The sequence below is a fragment of the Anopheles arabiensis genome, chromosome 3, assembly GCF_016920715.1.
Source record: "Anopheles arabiensis isolate DONGOLA chromosome 3, AaraD3, whole genome shotgun sequence".
NCBI classification, from domain to species: Eukaryota; Metazoa; Arthropoda; class Insecta; order Diptera; family Culicidae; genus Anopheles; species Anopheles arabiensis.
Window position 1 is genome coordinate 92,788,093 of NC_053518.1, and position 24,604 is coordinate 92,812,696.

Genomic DNA, 24,604 nt, shown 5'->3' on the forward strand with positions numbered 1-24,604 from the left:
TTTTGTGGGTTACTGTTCCTTTACCACGTTGTAAGACAGATGAATGAATTAAATTCAACATCTATGAAAATTACATGTTTTTTCGATGACATTGGTTGAAGATTGGGGCTTTTGTTGTGAAGAAATCAAGCAATTCAATGCACCTCAATGCCCAAACTGATTCTTGTTCCACATTTAGGCGCTCTCAACAACCATGTAGATAGTGAAAACTACAACTGTGCACATACTTTGTAGACCCTTTTTTTGCACTTCACTTGCAAGCGACCCCATTTCGTCTCCCGCAGCCCGTGTGAGTAATCCCAAGCGATGACAAATCCCAAGTCGCACTCCGCGCGGTCGGGATGACGATTTTGATGTTTGAAGTGCGCACCACAGGAGGAGGCAGAGCACACAAAGCGCACGAGCTGTCACGTGCATTCGGGCAGATCGAGCAGAGAACACCTGCTTTACTGCTAGTGCAAACAGCTTCAGCCTGCCTGTTTGCGGTCTTATCGCTTGCGCTTCGGCTTATCAGAGCCACGGGAATGCATGTGTGCGACCCCGATCGGGAAGAACTGTGTTGAGTTGCTCTTTGGAGTAAAGCTGTCATCCGGGTCAGCTAAAGCTTGGCGGAAGTGATGGAATGGATTCGAGATAGTTTGATAAAGGAATCGATAATGTTTGATGATCGTCTTCCCTTACTTAAAGAGCAACTGCTGCTCGCTTTTCCTTCCATTGATTTTGCTATTTACCTTTGGAGGAAGTCATTCACCTTCCGAGCTGGTGGCGAAAGACTCTACACACACAAAAAAAGGGAAAGTGTGGGCCAAATCCACCCCGGGTCAACGAACACCGATTTCACTCCCACTGCTGCCCTGCCATTCAATCAACGAACCGTCCTCTCCTCTTTCCCAGCCCTCATTTGTGTTCGCCTGAACCAGTTCCCGGCGGTGGCCTCGTTGTTTGTGAGATGCGCGTCCTCCGGGGGTGGTACGCCTCACCACCTCCCTTGCTGTGCTCCATCAACCCCCCGAAGATTAACAGCCACAGCCCGAAAAAGAGCTTTCGCTTTCGGTTTCCCGTGTCTATGATATTGTGCACGTCCGTGTGCGCGGGTCATTCAACCGTCGCCGTAGACAGAAAGCCAAAGGAAACGCATTTCTCTTTCGCTCTTTCTATCTCTCTCTGTCTCTCACACACACGGACAGCACAAACTGTCTGCTTTTTTGTGTTTGTGTGCCTGATAATCAGTGAAAGTGAAACTATTCATCCCACCCCCCCCCCCTCCCCCTTACTCCGGCCACATTCGCTTCGATTGGTGGTTTCACTTGGAAAAAGAAAGTGCACGATGGAACGATGGAAAAAAGGCACACAAACACAGAGAGCGAAGAGATACTTGGGATCCGCCACCATTGGGCACACCACCTCACACCACCGTGTTGCTGCTGCTCTCTCGGTCACGCGGACTCCGAAACGTAACGAGCACGAAAAATGAACCGAAAACGGAACGGCGGAAGCCAATCCACACCTGAAGGAGGAGGAGGAGGAGCAGGTAGTGGGAAAAGAAAGTCACTAACCCCTCTCGGGCTGGCTGGCGGGAGCTGAAGAGCAGAGAGCTTGTTTTCGATGTGTTGCAGGCGCGCATAGCAAACCTTGGGTGAATGATACAAAATAACAGCAAATGTGGGGCTTCATCACAGGCAGTTGGAGTTTCTTGGTAACAAAAAAAGAGCACAAAAAGAGAAGAAAAACAGATGAAGATAGAAAAGAAAAAAAAAGAAGATTAGAGCAGAAGAGAAGAGTAGGAAAAAAGAGTAAAAGAAAAGAATAAAAGAAAAGAGTAAAAGAAAAGAGTAAAAGAAAAGAGTAGAATAGAAGAGTAGAAAAGATTAGAAAAACACAAAATAGATGTGAATAGTAAAATACGATACAACAATAGCTTATCTAAACACAAAATCTTTGCATTTTTTGTTTGATTAGTTTCGTTTTCTATTCTTTTCGTTTCATATTTTATCTCTTTTTATCTTTTGCTTTATACTATAGTGTTCTGGTTTTCATTTCATTTTATTACTTATTATTGAGCTCTACCTCTTTTTTCTATTTTCTTCTATAGTTTTACTCATTGTCTTTCTTACTTTTAAGTTACTTATTCAATAAGCTTGACTTAATGCACTCGTTTTCTGATTTTATCATTTATATGGAGCTCTCGTTGTATGTTGGCTTTAAAAGCACAACCCTTCACTGCTCGCCCCCTTACTAACCGGCTTTACAAGCGCTCATTACAAAACCTTCCCCCCTTGTTATTATGAACACTTAAATCTAATGAAAACAAAACCACGCGACTCGCTTTCTCGCCCAACTCCTACTTGCACTCTTCGCTTGGTGCAATAGAGCGGCTGAGCGCACTAGCCCTTCCCTACCTCCCCCTCCCCGTACCTTGGCGGGTTGGAAAGCATTTCTTTTCGAATGCTTTCGGTTTCGTCGCTTACCTTTTTTTTCTTTGGTTTAATATTCAAAAGTCGATTAGAGACGAACCACACAAACATACATGGAAGCCGGACGCGCGCTACCGCTGACCGTGTTTGTGTATGTGCTTTGGTTTCATTATACAACGATTGTATAATTACACACAACTCGTGCCAGGGGGGGGGGGAGGTTTTCCCCTATCTATCTTTCCTGGTGTGCTTTTATTATGGGTGTGTTGGTCGATCATCGTGCTTGGGGCGGTTTTGTTTTGCTTTATGTTTTCGCAACAACAACAAAAAAAAACGCTCTCGATCGGTTCGGATGCTCGTCATTAGCAACTTTCTCCACTCCCGCAGCCAGCCGCGCACGGACGTTGACCGCTTCGAGCATGCGGCCGAAGTGTTTCTCCCTTGCCTCGTCCCGGAAAAGTCGCATTTATGTAAACGCTTGCGTTATGGCGCTCCATCACACGATTGATCGACCAGGAGGGAATGAGGGGGGAGGGTGAATACACGTACACCCCGCGCCTTCCCTGTACGGGCAAACTATATGGGTCACTGGGGGATAAAGAGCGTTGACGTGTGGGCCACTGATAAGCGAAAAGGAAAACAAATCGACCACATCATCCTCCCAGTTCCCGGACGATCACACACACGACCCTGCACAAAAGAAACATGCGTCACTGTCCAATTCTGTGGGCCGAAAACAAAAAGGGCCACTCGCTTATCATCACTTCGGCGGGAGGAGAGAATCATAAGATAAACGGACGAGTTCAGTGGCCTTCACCCGCTTTTCTTATCGGTCATTCGGGGTTTCGAAGGGGGGTTGGTTTTGGGCTCAGATAGTGGAAAGAATTGCAACTAACTGCTTTTGTTACCCCCTTTCCTCTTTTTCCAGAATTCGATGGCACAACCGTCCTGTGCCGTGTGTGCGGTGATAAGGCGTCCGGTTTCCATTATGGCGTCCATTCGTGCGAAGGATGCAAGGTAAGTGTCTTGTAACATTGTACCATGTGCTGTAGAAATTCATAGAAAAAAAAGGAAATTGTGATCAAATATTCATCGAAAAAACTGCAATCAAATTCAAAGAAAAAGATCTAGAAATAATGCCTAGAAATTGGAAAGAAGCTTCTGAAAATTCCCTCACAATGCTGCAACTGAACCTCTGCGGCTGTGCAAGGTTAGAGACTTGGACGGCGAGTTGTACGGTTGATAAATTTCCAACAGGAAATGGCCTCCAATTGGAACCTTCCTGCAAGACCATGAAAAGTGTAAAATATTGAAGAGTGTTGTGACCTCAAACTCATGGAGAAACAAACCAAAAAAAGGCTTCACACGTAGACCGCAATGAGGAAATCGTCGGTCATCATCCATCGGTGGTCACGAACCTTCCAAGCGCACTTGTGTGTGTATACCCCGAGTTATTGCTGCTGGAAAGGTTCATTCACTTTTTTGGGGTGGCCGCACACCGAGCCGAGTGGTTTCATAAATTGAACCTTTCATCCTCTCCCCCCCTCTTCTTCTCATTCTTGCGCGCTAAAGAATACGGCAGAGGTTACACACAGAAGCCATTCACCTTCGAAACACGTCGCTGCGGGAGAAAGCTTCTCGTGGGCGCTCCGGAAGCGCGCGCGCGGGCTCATCACCGTTCAGTAACCTTTTTTGTGGCTTTTTTTGTGGTGTGTTCTGCCATTCGGAAAAGGGAGGGGGAAAGGGTAAAGAAAGAACAGTTTTGCTAAGGGAAGATTTAGAACGGCCGAAAGCAATGTGCCTAGAACGAGTAAGAGAATAGAAGAAGCATAGAAAAAAGCCGATAATCATTGCGAAAGGAAAGCATACAGCAGAAGCATAACTGGACAGTTGGAAGAAGAAAATAGAAGTAGCTGAGGAAAGCAAGAAGCAAGAAGCAACAACGATCTAAAAATAGCTTCTTGTAACAAACAAGTAATAGAGCATTGAAGAGTACGAACCCTAAAGATAAGAAAAAAAACCAAGTGTGCAAGAAGAAAAAGGCGAAAGAAAAGAATGAGTTGCAGAACGAAAGAGTTGAGAAAATGATGAGCAAAAAGAACGTGGTGCTTCTTAGTACAGAGGCAGCAGAGAAGAGAACTAACCAAACCAGAATAACAGCTGCTTCTGGACGGTGGTGGGTGGGTTGCCTCTCTTGCCGTTTCTTCCTCTGGTCAGCTGTGGCAGGCAGGCAGGCAGCCCTGGCCGCTCCACAGCATAAAGGTTAGTGACCCAAAACGCATCTCTCCATGTTGAAGGTGTACGTGTACGTGGCCCCACTAATGGTGTCATGGTGGAAATGCGCGACCCGAAAGAAGCAGAAAAAAACAACACCCCGGGCAGAAGGGAGAGAACGATACATGATCGGCTATTGTTTACCTTTCTCGCCCGGGTTGGTTCTATCGTTTGGTTGGTAGCGGTTGTAACTGTTGTGTTGGGAATGGACACACGCTTCATGCAGTTAATAACGACGCAACAAGCGACGAACGCTACAGCCCGCGCTGTAAGACATGCAACCGTCCAAGGCGTCTCTCTGCAATCTGTGAAGGTCTTTAGAAAGGAGAGGGCCTGCGGTGGCATTGACACGGCTCTTGGAAAACGGCGTGAGAGGCGTGCAAGAGGCCGATAAACTTCATTGATCGGTCAATGACTGTGGTGTGTTGGTAAGGCCCAACGTCGTCGGCTCTAGAACAGCGCGCGCGGAGTTGGAATAGCCGAAGAAGCTGGCAGAATATGAAGAGAACCGGTCCACTTGCGGGCATTCTGTTACATCGCGCTTATGCTCTGTGTGTCCGAGTTTGGAGCTGGTACTTTGAAGCCAGCTTGAAGTTACCTCACACACTCACTCTAAGCTCCTTAGCTCTCTTACCCTTGAAAGACGCTGCTAGTGACGGTGAAACTGGCTCGATTTGACATTTCAACCTCACCACACGACTCGATCAGCCCGACATTGGATGCGTCCAGTGACCCCTGATTCAACTGCACCCTCGTGAGCTTTGGTGAGCTTTTTGGTGCTTTCTAGAATCTGCACGCTCTCGCCCTCTTTTTCGCTCTTACGACGTTCACTTGCGTCAAAGCCTGCTCTGTTCTTAGTATCTAAGAATCATTCTCTCTCTCTCTCTATTTCTCTGGTGCTCTTTGCCTCTCATTCGTGAGTGTCGATGGCCTTTAGCTGGGTGAGTTTATTGACTTCTTCGCCGCGCTCTTTTCTACGCCTCCGGGCCACGGCCTCGCTTTTTCTCGCTCGCACTCGAGCGGGGCCCACACAATCACCACCAAGCCTTGGCAAGCGAACGGTTTCGTAAGCTCTCTCTCTCTCTCCCTCGCCACTAGTATATGTCCTTGAAAGTCAAGTCGCTCGCTGCCTGTGAGTCGCCAAAGTTGCGTGAATTCTTGCTGCCCGGGATGCTTCCGACGCAGGCAGCAAGGTGCGCGGTGCGGTGTGTTGCAATGTTGTAATGCTCAGGCAGAGCCCGCACACTTTGCAGCATAACTCTCCGGGGTGACGTAGAGTGAACGAGACAAAGAGAGAAAGAGAGACAAAGAAAGAGTGAGCAAAGCGGTGCATAGTTTATGTGGACGGAATTTCGTCGCTTGCGGCTCCGCGGGCGCGCTTTTGCTCGTTTGCTCGCGCGCGGAGAGCAAAATCCTTTCGAATTTCAATTTCTAGTACAAGGGCACAACATTTGGTGTGTGTGTCTGTGTGCTGTGTTAATAATTATGAGTGGAAGGGTTGTTTTTTGTTGGTGCTGCTGCTGTTGAGAAGAGGTCTCCGCTGCGGAGTGAGTTGGTCTTGAAGCGGCGTGAGGTTGTTGAACTTATCGGTTTGCAACCTTGTCGAGCCGCGAACCACCACCTGGCGTGGTGTGACCTAGTTCCTTGCTCCCTTCACCCTTTCACCCTCACCAGTGCGAAACGCGTCGGTGTAAGCAACGAACCCGCCCCAAAAGTTCCAAAAACGCTTCTTCCACGATGTCCTGCGAGGTGTTTGTTGGGAAAGGGTTAGGCAAAACCAAATTTCGAGAAGCAACCACACACTGCTGACAGCTGGCACACGGCCACTAATTAGCAAACAGTTCGTCGGCCCGACCCACACCGCCACCCGACCACCAAGCGGGCAGTGTTAAGAGGCGCCGGAAAAGGGCCCGCCCCGAAGGTCGTCCAGTCGTCGTCCAGGCGGATCGCGCCACCAACTCTTTTGCCACACACACTGGTGGTGGTGGTGGAACACCTTTGCCGATGCGATACTGATCGCTGGCTGCGCTTTTGTTGTGCAATCGTGGACTGTGAAGAGCTGTGTGTCTGTATACTGTGCAACACCAGTGCAGTGGATCGGTTTCGTCGCTTGCTGTGTTGTCTGTGTTGTTTTAAGATGCGGGCTCGTCGTCGAAGTCGTCGACCGACCGACCGACTACGCTCTAGCCAGCTCTCTTTGCGTGTCTTTTGCGGGCTTGTCAAGGACAGGCAGCAGCAGCCACAGCACCTGGCCGTTAGATGCTGGGCGAGCGCGCAAGGTGGTGTGGCGCAATGAAGGAGACGAGATTGGGATTTGGGTTTAGGCGCTTGGGTTTTTGCAGACAGCTTTTGCCTTAAGGTTTGGTTTTGTCTACTGCAATGTGCAATACACACCACACATTTGCACCAACACGTCGTGAGTTATTGGTTGCGAAACTCCGTGGGTGTGTTTGACACGGGGCGATTGGTTTTAATTGACGATTGCCAACGCCGTGTAGGAAGATGTAGGCCACTGTGTTCTGCCTCTTTTCGGCTGTCTTTAATGTTTGTCATTTACGTAAATAAATTAAGAAAAAAAACAGTTCTTAAATTTAAAAAAAATGGCGCCAAAATCTCTTTTATCGAGCGGAATCAAAGCACACAACAACAGCTCATCACAGTGGTTGTCGTAAAATTAAAAGCGTCACACTTTAGTACGGGGGTTGTAAATGTGTTGTTGAAGCATTTTTCTCCTTCCCCCCCATCCGATGGTGCACACTCTTTTAAAATAAAAATAGACCATTTATTGACCCATATCTCACACGGGGTGGTGCACGCGTGCGTCTATTTCCTGCTCTCCCTTCCTGCGTGCACACACACAGCCACACACACCTCACTGCTCTGCTTGCGTCAAAGCACAGCAACCTCCGCCCCTCCAATGAGCTATTTAACTCATTTAAAAGGGGTGTTCGAGGGGTGGTGAGAGGTCCACCATCATCAATTTCGTTCGTGAAATGAAGCGTGTCGTGGCGGCTTCCTCTCTTCTGCTCTGTGTTTCTGTGTTATTTTTGCATTTTTTTTTTTAAATGTTCAAACTCATTTCCTTCCCCCCGGGGTCTCCCGATCCCAGCAGCAGCAGCAACCACGAGGAATGACACACTGACTCGGTTTCAAATTGGGAACCTGGGCACATGCGTGCGTTTTTTGCGCGCCCGTTTGAGCTTTATCTGTGGTCCGATGACCAACTTCTTGGTGCTGGGGGCCGTTAAACAGCCGTCCACGCGGGGCGTTTTGTGCGCGCATGGTTGCGATTACCGGTCATTCACCTGTGCGACTTTGCAGACGCAATTGTGTTCGGCCGTGTTTTGCCTTATCACGACGACGACCCTTCGTTTTTTTTATTATTTGTTACAACGGAGTCCAGATGGACATTACAATAATAAAAAAAAGCATTAATGAAACATTGTGGTGGCGTTCTTTGGGATGAGGACGAGTTCAATTAATGAGCAAGAAGTTGTATTCTCTCTCTCTTTGTCTGGTCCTAAAAGAGAGGATGACCGAAAAGAAGAACTCACCCCCTCCCATCCTGGTCCGGATCGAACGCATGCAAAACCGAAACGCGCCTGACGACACCCGCGGGTTGAACGAACTCGAATGGCCTCGTTCTTTTATCTGCCACCCTCTCCCTCGCTTTCTCTCTCTCTCGTTCTCTTTCATGACCGCTGTGCTTGCTTGCCTTTTTTCTCGCCCCCTTCCGAAGGGTGGAAGAGAAGCGCAAAAATGTCGTCGCACACACACACACGCACACACACACGCTTCTCTTGCTCTGCTGGCTTGAAAGCAATGCCCTCGAAAGAATAAAACCCCCGAGAAGGAGCGAGAAAGCGACACCTCTCCCGTCCCGCTCTCTCTCGCAGGCGTCTGTGCATGTATGTGCGACAACAATCTTCTTGCGGTGGGAGTGGAATGTATGCGCCGGGGCGGAGGAGGAGGAGAAGTATTGGCCTTGAGATTTTATGAGGCCACCCGCTTCACCCACCCCAAGCCCACTCACCGCCGTTCTACGCTACTTTTCGTCCCTTTCTGCCCGGCGGTATCTCTCTTTTGTGCCTGAGCGTCCATTTTTGTGCCGTCCAGCTGTGTGGCGTTGTGCTGCTGCTCTATGCGTGTGTGTGCGCGCATGATCCCAGTAGGCAAGAAAGGGAGGCTCGAACTTCGATTCTGCGCGCGAGCGAACGAGAAGCAGCAAAACAAAGATGGCCGCAATAAGGGTAATGGCGTCTCTCTCTCGGCTCTACTTTGTTCGCTCTCACTCTCTCTCTCGTTCGCTCTCGCAACAACGGGTTTGTGTACTACGGAGTGAATTGCGTGAACTTTGGACAACAAAAGCGTTCATGCGCGCGCGTACCGTCGTACATTGGCCCCGGCCTGCGTACTGATGGCGCAAGAGGCAGCGCACATGCACGTTTGCCGCTCTCTTTTCGCCCCCTCATTCTCTCAAATGGATTGTTTCCTTTCCCTGTTGCTCTCACGCAAAATTCGTTTTCGTTGTTTCGAGCGAAGAGTTCATTTTGCATTCATTTTGTCTCTCTTGTGAATGTGACTGGCCCGGATGTGAACGACCTGCATTTTATGTTTTTGGGCTGATAACGTTTCCCACACACACACACACACTGATAAGGAGGGCGGTACAAAACTGCGCTAAATGTGGAAATGTGGAATGCAAAAAAACATTGTTTTCGTGTAAAACAATTTTAAATCGAAAAAAAGAACAGATTTCTAATGTTATGGTAGAGTCCATTGCACCCGCACGGGGTAAGCGCACACACGCGACCTAGAACCGAATGTCGAGCACCGGAGCGCAACACTTTACCCATCGACACGACACGTTCATTTTCCAGAACGAATGCGCCATGAACAGCGCGAAGCGTTCATTTCCAGACCGACACGAGAGCGTCAGAACGCGGCGGGCAACCATAGGCCCGCGCGGCACGACCCCTTGATGGATGAGGTCGACGACCATGGAACAGTGGATAGGCCGCGCCACGAGCGGCGAGCGACGTGCGAGAACGAGAACGTTCAAAGCGGGGCTTGTGGAAAGGTGGGGCAAGTAATTTAGGTCATCAACCTTGCATGTGGGTTACTGAGGCCAACGACACCGAAGCGTGCCCGTCGTCGTCTTCGCCATTCGTCCCTCGTTCGCTTCCCCATCCGCTGCTGCGTCTACCAATGTATTTCATCCCTTCATGCGCCGTTATCATCATCGACACACACACACACACTCGGGGCAAAAGGGTCCTTCTTCCCGGTGGTGCTTTGTCTACTCGGCAGCAGCGTGCGTTTTTTGCTTTGCTTTGCATTGGCTGCCCCCGAAGTGCAACAGACGGACCGCGAAGTGCATCGGCTGCACGATGGTGGTGTGGTGTATGTTTGCCAATAAGAAGATCTCGCTGCATTCGGGGTTTTTATCTCTTTTGTTTATCTTTTTGCTTCGCTGTTGCCGCTCTTTTTGCTGCTTTTTGTTCTGGTGGCCGATTTTTACGCCTTACCCTTCAGCTGGAAGGCAAGCGCTCTTTGTTTGCAGGCGCACGGGGGTTCAAGTAATGTTAAAAACCCCAATCAAAAGGGTTACACACGCGCGTACGGAATCAAATTTCCGTTTATTGGTTCATTTTTTGTTTATAAGCGTAGAAATGAAACTCAAATAAAAATTCCATATCCTGTTCAAATTGGCCGCGCGTGTGTGTGTGTGTATGTGTGGGTAAACAATGACAAACAATTGCGTCACAAATCGGTGACAACGGTAAAGCGCCGAGCCGCGCGTAAAGTGAAGTTGTGCGTAAAAATGGTGTTTATACTTGCTCATTGATTGTTTGTTTGTTTGTTTTTTACGACTTTTTGTTATCTTCCATTTTTGTGTGGCCAGTTTCGCGGGGATTTTGTTTTTTTATGACTTCAGGAGTGTGTGTGTTGGTTGTGCGCGCGTGCATTTGGTGGGTTCGTTGCTTGTTTCGAGAAAATTCCATCCAACCGATAAATGCTTACCGAAGGGTGGGGGTAGGGGTGCCACATGCGTCACCCTTTTGTCCGGTTACACACATTTCGAGCGTATTCATTTTGGCGGACAACGTTTGTTTTTGCTTTTGCACCCTTATTTTTGAAAGATATTTGCTGTCTTTAATGAACAATTTTATAACAATTTTATAACCGTAAAGGGAACATCCCGCCCGAAGTCAAGACAAAGATGTACACACACAATAGCCAAAAACTGCATTCGGGTGGATGCAAAACGATGCGAAAAAATCAACTCACTCGCACGCAACTCGCAGAAGCGTTCAAGCTGACTTACTTGGCTGTTTGTGTGTGCGTGCGTGTGTGTGTGTGGTTGCTGATGCCTGGGGTTGCCCTGGGTGGTTGACCAACATTCCACCCCGCAGTACCACCACCACCACGCACCACGCAACACAAAGCGAACTCTACGCAGAGCGCGCACGAGAGAGAGAAGGACAGAGAGCTAAGAGCGGCTAAGAAACGAACGCCAAAGGTCTTTGCTCTGTTAATGTGTCAATGCTACCCGCAAGCAAAAAGGGGGGTGGGGACCAGCTTGTTTGTAGCATGTTGCTCGTTCTTCGTCACGCACACGCTCTCGGAACCATTCCCTCTCTCTCTCCCACTCACACAACTGGCTCGTTGTGTGTTGCCCCATGGAAGAACGCTCGCCCGCCACCGCCATATGGTGACGAAAAGTGCGTCGAGAAGAGAACGGGGCGCACACACACACACACACACAGACGGAAAGGGCCTCAGACGATCGTCGTTTCTAGAAATTACGCCCGACCGGAGAGAGCCGTCCGATGCAGCAACCGAAACGTGACCGGTTGTGTTGCAGCATCTTTAAACCCTTTCGTGCGATAAACAAATCATTGAAAGGGTTTGAATAATACCAAAAATATTATGTTGATTTTTATGCTATTTTTAAAGAATAAACCTAAAAAAATAGAGACTATTTGGACTACGTTCGACAACGCCGAATGAATCAACGTGTTCATTTTGTGCTCTTGCTCTGTTACCTTGAAAGGTAAACTCACACGCGTTTCGGTGACGTTCTGCGCATTGGCATTTTAGCAATCTCAACCCCAACAGCGCCGCACGAACGCGTCACGAAAGCAGTGGCGAGAATGAGAAATAAACGAGTTTGTTGTAAAAGCCGATGGAGACGCATGGTACGTGGTAAGAAAGCACGTGGCGTCTAGCAACAGAGACAAATAGAGCGAACACAGAATGAGCGCGCGCGAGAGAGAGAGAATGAGATTGAAAACCAGATCAAGGGAGTTGTGTTCTCTCGCTTGAATAGATCGCTCGGTGTACGTAGGAGCGTACAGGAGGGAGATTTTGCAACAGTTCGTGTTAGAACTAGTAACTATGGCGTTTAGCATAGAATGGGAGTCATTTTTGACTATCAATTAATCATATTAATCTAACAAAAAGCCGTCCTATTCCTGCTTCAACTTGTCCGGGCAGCCAGCTGGTTTTTTGGGATTTTATTCCCCCCAAGTAGTTGGAATATCCCCTTTCATCGTCATGTTCAACGACCCCAAACGCGTGCCCTTTTGCCACTTTGCGTACCATCGTTGTTTCCCTTTTGCTTTTGAATGCGCCCGCGTGTGTGTTCATTCTTTCAACGGTGCTTTTTCTTTCTTCTAATGCGCGGGGTGGCACAGCGCGCGCAACCCGTGCGTTCGCCGTTAAAAAGGCTATTGACTCGTAACTGTTCTATTACGTGCCCCGCGGTGCTGCTGCGTTTGTTGTGCTCTGCCAAACCCACCCACCCACCCGATGGTCGTCATCGTTTTGTTGTTGTGCGCTCCCGGTGTGTGTGTGTGTGCACGATGAATTTAAATTATGCTTTGCACAAAACGCCTAATGACTTTGTGTGTGTGTGTGCACCGGACTGTGCAGCGCTGAATAAAAACAATTCATCGCCGAAAAGTAATACTATTTCATAATATTCCGCTTCCCTGTCCGCGGTTCTCCCACTAACCCACCCACGATGAAGGAGGGTTCGTCGCGTGGCCTAACTGTAACTGTCATTTAACTGTTAATGTGGCAAAAGGGGGTGCGGGGGGTGGGAGCGGGGAATTTGTTTGTAATTTCTTTTCATATTTTTTGTTGCGTTTGTGTTGTTGTTGCTGTTGCTGCTCATTTGCATACTCATAGCCCTCATAGCATTTACGCCCGTTGTCCGGGTTGGGGTCAAAAGCCTCGAATGTCGAGCACCAGTAGTATGATTCACCTAGAACAGCCGTTGCTACCTGGGCCCCACCGCGAAGTTCAGTGTTCAATACGGGAAACAGGATCCAAAAGGTGGACATTCCAGTTTTCACCAGTCGTTTCGAACCATTCGGAATTGGATGACTCACAAATGCGTCCTCCTTTGCTGGCATTAATCATCGTGCTGGATTTTCCAGCTTTTTATTTTTTTGAGGGGAAGCTCAAGGGAGGGACCACATCTCCCCCCCTTCTCATGCAGAGGGTTATTGACATTTGTACGCAACGCAAATGGCAGCGTAGTAAAAACATGTCAATCCATTATCTAATCCATTCACACACACACTGCGAAGAGAGGTTACGGAATGTTGTTGTTGTTGTTTGTTTCGTCTGTTGATGATGAAATTGTTTACATGTTATTGCTGCCATTGCGAACGTAAAATCTCTCACCAGCAGCAGCAGCAGCAACTACTCGAGCGCGCTTCGGGAGAAGGAAATGGAAATGTGAAAGCAATTGGAACTGCCTTGCGCGGAAATGGGGAAAAGTGCAAGTAAAACCGACACTGTTTGGCAAGCGGATAATAACAAACGACTCACGCAGAGCAGATTTCGGAGTTCAACAACCCCCATCTGGATGGTGGGCTCTTTTCAAACCGCCCTTCCATCGTAACTACTCCCCCCGTTTTCACCTGACGCGCGCAGCACGAAAGGGAAGAGAAGGAAGTTAAAGATTGGCCGGCATCGCGCACCGGTGGTAGAAAGTGTCGATGATTTTCATCTTTCCCTTCGCCCCCCTCCCCACGGTCCTTTGGATGGGTGAGAAGATAGGGTGAACAGAGCGACAGCGAAAATGATTGAAAAAAAAACGCTTTAAAACGAAAGAGGGAGAAAGAAACACACAAAAAAAGTTCCTAAACGAAACAAACAAAACCCTAAAATGGAAGCAAAAGGAAAGGCGGGATGGGGGTGGGTGGTTCACATTGCAAACGCGCGTTTCGTAAGATGTTTTGAAAGGAAGCGCAAAGCGGAGAGCCGGAAAATCCCACCCAATTTTTTTGTTTTCGGGGCCTTAATGCGTTCATTTACCCCTAGTGTGCGCGTCCAAAAGGGAGGAGAAAGCCCAACGAGCCTAATCCCCCCCCCCCAAATACGAAGAAGAAGCGAAGCAAAACTTCAAAATCAAAACAAAAACAAAAATCCAAAACAGAGCGAGAGCGAGAGCGAGACAGATTCCACCGCTTGCTATGCGAGATGAACCCCCCGCCCACCAAAATGAAAGGAGAGGGAGGAATTACACAATACTATGTTTACTTGGATTGCTCTTTCTCACTCTCTCGCTCACCTTCTCTCTTTCGCGTTCAATAAACTTCTAATGGTTGAGAAGGAAAAAGGAAAAACAAACGATGCTCCAAACAAAAACAACTAAATTAAAACAAAAACGTACGTGAACGTGAACACGAACGGAGCAGAACACGGGCAAGAGACGAACCGCGAAAAAGGGTTGTTACTGTGTATATGTGTGTGAGGGACCGAAAGAATGCAAACAAGCACGGTCGAATGTAGAAAAAGGGAAGAACGCACGCGGTAAAGGTAAAGAAGGTAAAAGAAATCAAAATTCGTGTACACATAAACAAAATGACGCGATTACTGCCCCGGGTCACCCCCCGTGCGTGTGATTTTTGTTCCTTCTTGGCTGGAAACCTCCCTCCCTGCGGGTGTTGTTGTTTTGAACCGCCCTGGGGTCAATGGACCTCAACCATCGTAGCGTTTGGTGGCGGGTTAGTTTCACACTCCTTCTCGTGCTGTAGTGGTGGTAATGTAGTTTTTTAACACAATTGCATAATCCACACAACGACGACGACGACGACGACCGTTCGCGAATCAAGTCAACCTGCGCGCGCCACCATCTCTTCGTTACCGAATCGACCGTTTCCGTTCCGTCTTCAATTATATATTACGAGCAGGATTTTTATGCTGAAGATGGAGAGGAGGAGGAAAGAAAGAGTGAGAGAGAGAGCGCGAAAAAGTGAAGGAAGAAAGGTGGCAGATATCACGCGGAAATGCCAACTCGATCATCATAAGCACTGCGGCAATCAGTTATTTTTGCGTAACCAACTATCAGACCTGAGAGTGAGAGAGAAAGAGAGAAAGCGAAAGAGAGAGAGAGAGAGCAACACCATGATGGCGTCCGATCGCGGCTGGAGCAATGACGTCGCGGACTCTGCTTGAGCAGCCGGAGCAAGATCGGTCATTCACTTCCTCTATGCTCCGGCCATTTCTGGTGTGTCTGTGTTGGTGAGTGGACATGTTTTGACCAAAAATAAACCCTCCCAAAAGGGGGTGGAAGAAGTGGATGGGAGGAAAACTCGCCGCCGCTACCAGGCACAAAACCGGGTTTTCCTCGCCTTTACGAGACGCGAACGGAACACGGACGGGCAAAGGCCCGCGTTTGGAGTGTGTAATTATAGGTCGGCGGACTAAAATCCCACTTCTCGATCGCGGATCATGCTTTCTCTGTCTCTCTCTCTCGTCGACTTTTCTCGTCACGATCGACACGCTTGCTGGGCTCGGTGTTTATATGCGCAAAAGGTTTCGATCGCCACTGCGGGAGAGTTTTGCGTTCTCGTCTTCTCTTTCTCTCTGTCTCTTCCTCTCTTGGTGAATGATGGGAAGGGCAATGACTTGTCCGATTTGCTTGTCGGTCGCGATCCCCGTCATCCCAAGGGGATCAACCGGGTAGAACCACAGCCAAATGGAATATCCTCCACAAATCCCCATCTCTCGTCTGCTCCTATCATATTGAACCTGCCAAAGAACCTGTTCGCTCCAAAAATGACCCATTTTTGCTTGCTCTCTCACCCACCGCACATCAAGAAGATAAAGAGATGCATCCACACAAAGGATGTGTGTTCGAGTCGGCGACCGAATAACAATAAAGCACAATAATAACGAGATCTGTCTGGAAAAGTGGATGCTAACAGAGCAAAGTCGAGCAATTTCTCGAACGCAAATTTGCTCTTCTGCAAGGGAAAGAAGGGTGCTCAGACGCGGGGGGGGGGGAGGAGTGGTGTGATAGAATTTCAAATAGCAAAGAATGTCAGCACGCACAAACAAAACAGACGAATGCAACTGGCGTCTTGTGGCGCGACCCGTCAAAGACAAAGAGCGACCGATTTTGCGTCCCTCATCTTCCAGAGAGAGAGAGGTGAGAAAAGGGCGCGGATGAGAGGAGACCCACTACTAAACTGTGACTAGCACTAGCAGCAGCAGCAGCCCGAAATGAGAACAAACGTCAAACAACAGTGGCAACCCTTTTTATTGCCGCTTTAAAGTGTCCGTTTTCTAACGGATAAATGGCGGTCGCCCTTTCTCGGGGGTTTGCTGCCAACGCTGTAGCATACATTTTTAACCTTTCCAGGCGTTATTGGTTTCCCTTCCTTGCTTATCCCTTTTTTTCGCGCGTTTTATTTTGCCCAACCAGGGGAGGACTCCTCCCTGTCCGTGCGTGTGTCAGTGAACTCTCTGTCGTTCGCGTACTGTTCTTTTCGTGCAAGTCGGCGCTTCACGTGCGTCTCCTAAGACTAAAGTATCTGGTCGGTTTGTGTATGTTGTATAGGAGGTGTTTTTTTGTGGTAAACAACCATTTTGATGTGTGTTTGTTTGGATATTGAGCCCTGCTGTGTTTGGGGGGTTCGCTGTCTAGTACTGATATGCACAAAAAAGCGTTCAATTTAAACAATCTTTGATGCTGTAGCAATATCTTCTTAATCTTTCCTTCACGCTAACTTCCATACACTCAAATTCTTCATGTTGGACCTGAAGTTGACTCGTAACGTTGAAGAATGCCTGCTGAAATTCCTCCGTTTTTGTGTGATACAGCTGAGCTGGCGAAATACCGCGAACCAGTTTTGCCGACTCCTGCGAACCCGCCCGGCGACTCATGCTAAACATGATTCACCCGCCCGATGACTGACACGGAAAGGCCGTTGACCCAGCACCGGCGCCGTACGCTTTACTGCCGAAAGTGTGAAAAATTACACCCTTTTTGGGGAAGCCAGAATGAACCGGCGGAATATTGTTCAACACTCGTTCTCCTCTTCTAACTCTAAATTCTAACTGTACTGAAACGCCACCCACCAGTGCACACACGTAAACCCCTTTTCCTGTATTATGCAAACGGTGGGGGGGGGAGGGTCACAAAACATGATGTTGTCACAATGGTGGCGGGCGCGCGCGCCCGTTTACCCGGAGCAGATTTTCAAAGGCTGATATTATTCAAGCGGTCGCGGTGTTTTGTTTTCCGACCAGCGTGTGTTTTTTTTGTCGTTTTTTGCACATAAAAACACCACCCCCAATGTTGTGTTAGGTAGGTAGTCCGCGATGTGTGCGTGTGCAGGAAAGGCAAGAGAGATAGTTAAACAACAACCCCGTTAGGATCTAAGCGGACAGTAAAGTTTAACATAACGTCCCCATAAGGAGAGGGGGGAGGGGGGGGGGGGTTGGCACGAAAATGGCCTCATTCCACCTTGTCCTGCTCGAGGGCCGTGTGTTTATGTGTGTGTGTGACTGTGCACATTTTGACCATATACACCCGGACCCGGACATGAACGCGCAACGCAGTCGGAACGAAAGACAACAGACGATCGGGCACTACCCCACCCCCACCCCATCATGATCGCTGTGAAAGCAGTGGCAGGGCATAAGGTGGTGGTGGTGGGTACCACAGTTGGTGAGAAAAAATTATGTAAGCCTAGCAGCAGGGCGAGCGCGCGCGCACGTTTTTGCGTGTATGGCGGGACAAAAATGTGTGTCTGTGTGTGCACGATCGTTCATACAAACTGCACGGGGCGATCGGAAGGAAAGGTCTGTGTGTGTGTGTGTGTGTGTGGGCAGGAGGTGGTTGCGCAAGCAGCAACCAGCAACAACAACGCACGGCGGGTCGGGTGTTAGGAACCGCCACACTCTCTTTCAGTTTCGGAGAAAAGTTCGTTGACCTCCCAGCGCGGAACTCTAACCCGCTATTTGCTATTTTTTCCACCCTTCTTTCCGACGTATAGTTCCTCTTTCTCCATTTTTTTGTGAGATAGTAGTGGCATAGCCTTTGACACCGGCACGCGCACTCGAGAGGTTCAGGTTGCACTCGACGTGCGCGCGCGAATTGTAAGCTGGATTAATGATTGCGTACATGCAGCTCAGTTCCGTGATGGTAGCAAGCGATACTAAAATTATGTTGATTTTGATTATGAAACAAAGAAATAAAATAGAATTTGTATAAAAATGATAAAAGAAAAAAAATAAAAAATTTAAAGTGAAACATAAAACTCATAGAAGAAGTAACATAAATCGTCAAAAAAAATCAACAAGAGTGAGAATCTGTCAGTCTAAAACGGTAGCAAAAGAGAAAAATAATAAACTAAACCATTAACACACAGAAAAAACAAGCGAAAGTATGAGATGATAAAAACCAAAGATGATAATTATAACACCTGAAATCGAGAAAGACAACAGAAACATTTCAACAGCAATTCTAAGGTTGAAATAGTTCCATCCAAATGGCAATAGAACTTCAGCGGCTGCCCCACCAACCCCTCATTCCGGTTCGAGTGTAACCACAAGAGCTAGCACTCCTCCCCACCGAAAGTGTCAATGAACCTGCGAAAGAACGAACGAAGGAACACAAAACCACCTAGCGGGTGGGCAAGTGGGCCACCCGTTCTGTAGAAGGGTCTGCTAACGAACTCATTTAACCTTCCCGGTCGGTTATGTTCTTGCCGCTGCTGTTTCGCCTCCCTGCTTTCATCGTTTCCTCGCCCCATACACACACACACGCGAAGCTTTACACGGCTGGTGTGCACTGTTGACCTAATTAAACATCGCTCCCTCCACCCCTCCTCACTAGCTCAAGTTTTTAGATCCTAGCTGGGCCGAAGGATACAAGGCGATTTCCATATGCGCGCGGTTCGGGCAACAAAGCGAGCGTTTTGATATGCTACTCGCAGTTCCAATTTTTCCCAATAAAATTCTCAGAATTGAGAGCATACTAGGGTGACATATACTCGTGCACAGTCACACAGAAACACACACGCACACGCACATGGCAAAGTAACGGAGATCAGAGAAGAACCGAGCGAATAAGAAATGATCGCGAGACAAACGATCGGACTTTTCCTCGCACATACATACACACACACACACACACATACCCTTTGCGTCCAACTCGGTCAATGAACTCTCGGTGTGTGCTCTCCCTCTCTCTCTTTCACACACACACTCAGGTTCACAGAACAATTGTTAGTGACGGAGGATGAATGGAGATGAGCGCAAACGAGCGGGTGGAGCGAAAAGCCAAGCCACAAGAGGGAGAGAGAGAGAGAAAGGGTAAAATATGCAAAACGCTCGACCAACCCCTGTCGCCGTGTGTGTGTGTGTGTGTGTCGCTGTGGACCAGGAAATTGCGCGCGCGTTTGCAACGCCGGGTCTGGACATTCTCTCGTTCTCGTACGTTCGTTCGCACACCGGGAGAACCTCTGCTTGCATGCTCTGTGACGTCACAGCGGTCGACACACACACCCCCCGAGGTCTGCGACAGGTCTGGCGAGTAAATGCGCTCCCTCAACTCCGCTGAAGAACCATGGCGATGATGGATGTGCAAGGGGAGAGGTGCGAGAGAGAGAGAGAGAGCGAGGGGGGTTTTGTGTATCGAAAGGTGCGCGTTCATTCACCTTTCATTCGCGCCCTGTTCCCGGGGTCCGTCCGGTTGGTGACGCATATATCGTGGGGGGAGCCGAACTGGAACTCCTGCTCCCGCTGCTTGGGAAGCTACAGATGCAGAAACATACGACACACATGGGGGGGGGGAATTTGTGAAGTGAACATTCCAAAATGTTGGCACAAAATGAGGTCAAATTTAGAACTTTTTTGGGGAAAAAGGGCGAAAATCTTTGAAATTCTTCAACGTGCTTCAGAAGTTCTGGAAGTATGCGCCCTTCTATATTTTTCCTTTTTGAGAAGGAAAAACATCTGAGTCAGTGTCAATTCCGAACCGACATAAAGCACGCTCAGACTTTGCTCCCCTTTTAGGTTCCCCTTTGCTGGGTTTGCCAGAGTCATTCCCAAGTTTGTTCCTCTTTTTTTGCGGAAATTCCACCCCGCTCCACATGCACAGAATCAGAACGAAACATGCTTTGCGCGCTCTCGTGCATGAGCCGCACACAGAAAGGTGTGCGAGACGACGAACCCCCTTCCGATGGGGAGGGGCGAGCGTTCATTCTCGTTTCAGGTCACCTCCCGCGCGCTCTCTCTCTTTCTCTGGGTCGCCGTCACCCATGCCGGCCAGTACCGTGTCAGGTCTCTTGAAGAACAACCACTCTCGGGGAAGGCCAATGAACTTTTGCGAGCTCTTCTATCGCGCGCCGTTCGCTTACGGTGAATCCGGTGACGTCGTCGTCGTCATCGTCGGGTGGTCGGCTTTTTCGTGCCCGCCTGTGTGTGCCTGTATGCCGAGGTTCTCTGCAGAGGCCACTGACCGCAACCCGACACAAAACGAAGCGAAAGGGGTGGAGAGTTCGCGCGCGTGTGTTGTGTTGTCCACTTCGATTGCCACTCTTCTTCCTCTTTTTGTTTTTGTTTTGCAACAGATCATCTGCGGGGCGACTTCTTGTGTCGCCGATGCGAGCGCCACAGCTTCTTGATTGTTTACACCACGGCCTACCTCGATTAGTCTGCTGCTGTGTGTGTGCGCGCCGATTGCGCAAAGACAAAAAGGGCTAAAAGCGCGATTTACAATCGCCTATGTATTTAGAGCAATGTGCGCAACAACACAACGGCGTCTAGCGTTAGGATGGTTTTGTTAAAGCAAAGGCACCGAACATCACAACACACAAGACACTTTATAAATATACAATAAATGTGCACTCAAAAACAGAGACAGCTCCAGCTGTGTGTGCGAATAAATATCGAACAGGAAATGGGACCAATACCTGTGCGAGTGCGTCACCGATGTGTGGTTTGTTTCGGCACAAGTCCTTTCTTTCTCAAGAAAGGCGCTGAATCATGGGCTTCAGCGCACCTCCACAACAACAAAAAAGGCTCTCAAAACAAACAAAAATGGCACCCTGATTCATCCATTATCATTGGCGCTTGAAAGGTTATTGTTCGATTTTTTATATTTTGCACCTTTTTGCTGACCCAAAACAGAATGATTCACACCGTGTACCCCTTCGAACCCTCCCTCCCGGTGCTTATCTGCCTGCATGGCTTCACTCTGCTCTGCCACACTTTCCCCCTCCACACACACACGTGGAGAGAAAAAGTGACAGGAAGCGGCGAACCTTTTGGTCAACATTTTTCCCACCCGAACTTTCATCCGACGGTCAAATTTCGATACACATTTTGAGGAATGCTGAAAGATGGGGCTGTTTTTTCTCACGATTTCCTTTACCCTCACGCTCGAACAATAAACCACCACCAGCACCACCCCTCGCAAAACGTAACAAGATCCTCTCCCATCACCCCCAGTGCTTGAACCCCGAAAAAGGGGTTTATGTTGTGGGTTGGGTGGCTGAAAATCGTACGCAATTTTATCCGTTCGCCAATTTTGCCCCTTTCCCCGACCGGGCGCACTCGCCCCGACGACTCATCATAATTGGCCTCGCTTCACAAATTCCTCTCACTTTCTTTCCTCACAAAAGCGGCAGCAAGACGATGACTACGCGGCTTCCACCATCACCACCACCAGCACCGTCTTTTCTGTGCGGTGCTGTGGAAGGAAAAGAAAGAAGAGAAGGTACAAAAAACCCTGTCCAACGTGTGTGTAGATCCTCCGGGAAGTGGGATGCGGTGGAAAAGGTGTAAAAAATGCTTCCAAATGCAAAAAAAAGACGGCTCGTGCGCTCTCCTTCCCGCAAAAGGGGTTGGTCGCTTGTGCCGAGATTCAGCCGAAAGAGAGGGAAGAAAAGGTGGCCCTCTGTTTGTAGCGCCGGGGGGGGGGGGCACCCCTTTTGATATACAATGGACGGCCGGGGCAGTTTCGTAGTACTACGCGAAGCACCGATTTTACGTGTCCCTCCGTACGCGCGTTATATGAACCCTTGTTCCTTCATCCCTTTCTTGCCCACACGCACACGCTCTCTCTCTCGCTCTTTCACGCACACACAGAGAGCAAAACCCATGGGCCTTGTTTTCCGTTCGCTGCTGCTGCTGCGTGTGCGAGCTCGAGCTCTCGGTGGCCCCGTCGCCGCTCTGTGTTTTTCGGGGTGGATGACCAAAAAGTGGGTCACGAAACCAACACGGCCACCCTCAGCCGACGCCGCCATAAGACAGCGTGTAGAAGGGGGTGGGAGTTAGGGGGATTGGTGTCTCATTCCACACACCCACCCACCGAACCTACCAGCGTGTGCCGCACGTCACGTACCACCAAACCCGTGCTCGTGGTGCGTGTTCATTTTCGCTCCCGAAGCGTTCACGCCGCCGATTGCAACACAGCGATGGCGAATGAACGCCGCGTGAATTGTCAGTGAAGAAGGGGGAGTAGGGAGTGCGTTGGTGGTGGGGGAGGCCATCGGCAATGACAGGTCGTTGAACTGAGGTGCCTGTGCAGTCGCGCGGTCCCTTTTGGGGTTTGCAAGGAGCAGCAGCTGAGGCAAAAATAACGGGGACTGTAGTGTGTGCAGTGTGCGAGCGTGTTGGCGAGAGAGAGAGTGAGAGAGAGTGAACCTAGTCTAGCTCGCTCTCTCACACTCACAGCGGCACGATTACCGAATCAGTTACCGCTCTACACACCGCCGCGCTGCTGCTGCTGCTGTTCGGTGTGTTCATCCGTTCAAGCGGGGACGGTTGACGCACGGCGACGAACCGTTGGCATTCATTCGCAAACTGGACGCGCCTGCGAAAGCATCGTTCGCTCTGTATATCGCTCTCGTCGCCGCTCGTCGCCGCGGGTTTTTGATTCGTTTGGCGCTCATTTGGGTGTTAGTTCGAGTGCAGGAAAAAGTAAAATAATTGCGCGCGCGGAAAACAGATAACAAAGGTTGCGAAATCGGGGGAAAAACGTGTTTTAAAAAAAAACACTTCGATACATTTTGTCGGAGTTTTTCCTTCCAGAAGAGTGCACAACCACGTTTCCCCGGAAACAAGTGCACACAAGAGGGCAGAAGCGCTTTGGCTGTGTGTGTGTCTTGAAGCCTTCGACTGGAGTAAAAAGTGTGAAAAAGTGTGGCAAACCACCGCAAAAGAAAAGGAATGCAAAGTTTGTGCCGCCACAGCAGGCAGCTCAGGATATAGAGTGACGTGCCGCCCGAGAGATTGAGAAGAAAGTGCGTGTGTTTCGTTTCGTTGTGGCGAGGAAAAACATTCCCAAAAAAATAGATTGCAGCAAAAAGTGTGCAGCGAGCTGCAGGGAAGTGCATTTAAGTGAGTGTGTTTGTGGGTGTATGTGTAGCGTGTGCGGTACCGTCCTGGAAGGATCACACTGTCCGCTTCCACCACCAACAGCAGCAGTAGCAGCAGCCGCAACAGCTCAAAGATGGAAAATTCACGCTAAATTCTACAAAACACCAGGCGCACCCATCGGTCGGCGGTAACAACGGAACGGAAAAATCTTATAGGATTACAAGTTCTAACGCGTTTATAGTGTGCGTGCGTGTGTGTGTGTATCAAAGCGTGTGTTTGTGTACTTGTGAAAGTGCAATTTTCAGTGAAGTTAGTGGGAAAGCAAGGGCGTAAAGCGTTTAGCGAGTGGAAAAATGGGATGCAGCGCCGTCCAGCAGCAGCAACAAACAGCAGCCGCCCAGCAGCAGCAACAAGGACAAAGCTCGCAAACGATGGCACCGTCCGGTACGGTCGTGATCGTGCGGCAGGGTGCCGCCCCCGTATCACCTCCTCCACCTCCCCCTTCATCACTACCTCAGCAATTGGCGGAAGCGCCCAAAAGTCTGAAAACGAGCCACAGCGCGCTGGTGAGAATCCTCGAGTCCGCACCACTCAATGCGGCCAAGTCAACCGTCGCACCACCACCGCCCACCACCACCACAACTACCACCGTCCCACCGGTGGTGGCCGTGACGCCCAAGATTGATTTCTGCCCGTGGAAAAAGACAACGATCGCCAAAGAGTGGTTGACCGCCCAGGGCAGTGTGAAGCAGCGGGAGGAAGTGCCACCGGCATCGGTGGTAGTGCTGGCTGCCGCCCCTCGGTTAGAGGAGCAACAGCAACTTGTCCAGCAGGAGCACCAGCGTGTAGTCATTTGTGCCATCGAGAAGAGCAGCGGAGAGCAGCAGCAGACGAAGGACGGATCGGATGCGCCGATCGCCATGGAAGAGGACGAAGCGATCGAGGCAGGGTGCGAGGAGGATGAGGAAGAGTATGAGCAGGAGCTGGAGGCACGGTTGGCGAGCAAAAAGGCGCGCAGCAGCAGCACGTGCAGCAGCAGCGGTAACAGCTCCTGCCGCAGCCGGGAGTCGTCCCTGTCGTCGGCGGCCTCGCCCGAACCGCACAGCAGCGGGGACGAGAGCAGCAGCAGCAGCAACAGTAGCAGTGGACTGTCCACCGGCGGCTGCACCTGCTCCTCGTCCGACCATCTCATCAACGATCTCTGCCAGCAGTTTGAGGAGAATCTCTGCGAAGATCACGTACGTTTAGGAGAAGGAGGAGGGCGATCACAATTTCTTTTT

General features: G+C 49.5%; 1 protein-coding gene across 8 annotated transcripts in view; it reads left to right on the plus strand.

Annotated features, from left to right (window-relative positions):
- LOC120901806 (ecdysone-induced protein 75B, isoforms C/D) overlaps positions 1-24,604 on the plus strand; it is a 110,062-nt gene that overhangs the window by 63,834 nt on the left and 21,624 nt on the right. For 7 of the 8 annotated variants that reach the window (XM_040310078.1, XM_040310075.1, XM_040310074.1 and 4 more), the window contains one exon: positions 3,343-3,431. In XM_040310078.1, coding sequence (XP_040166012.1) covers positions 3,343-3,431 — 89 coding nt within the window. Of the gene's footprint in view, positions 1-3,342; positions 3,432-22,806; positions 24,563-24,604 lie in introns of those variants that run through there. The other variant, XM_040310080.1, reaches the window with a different exon arrangement.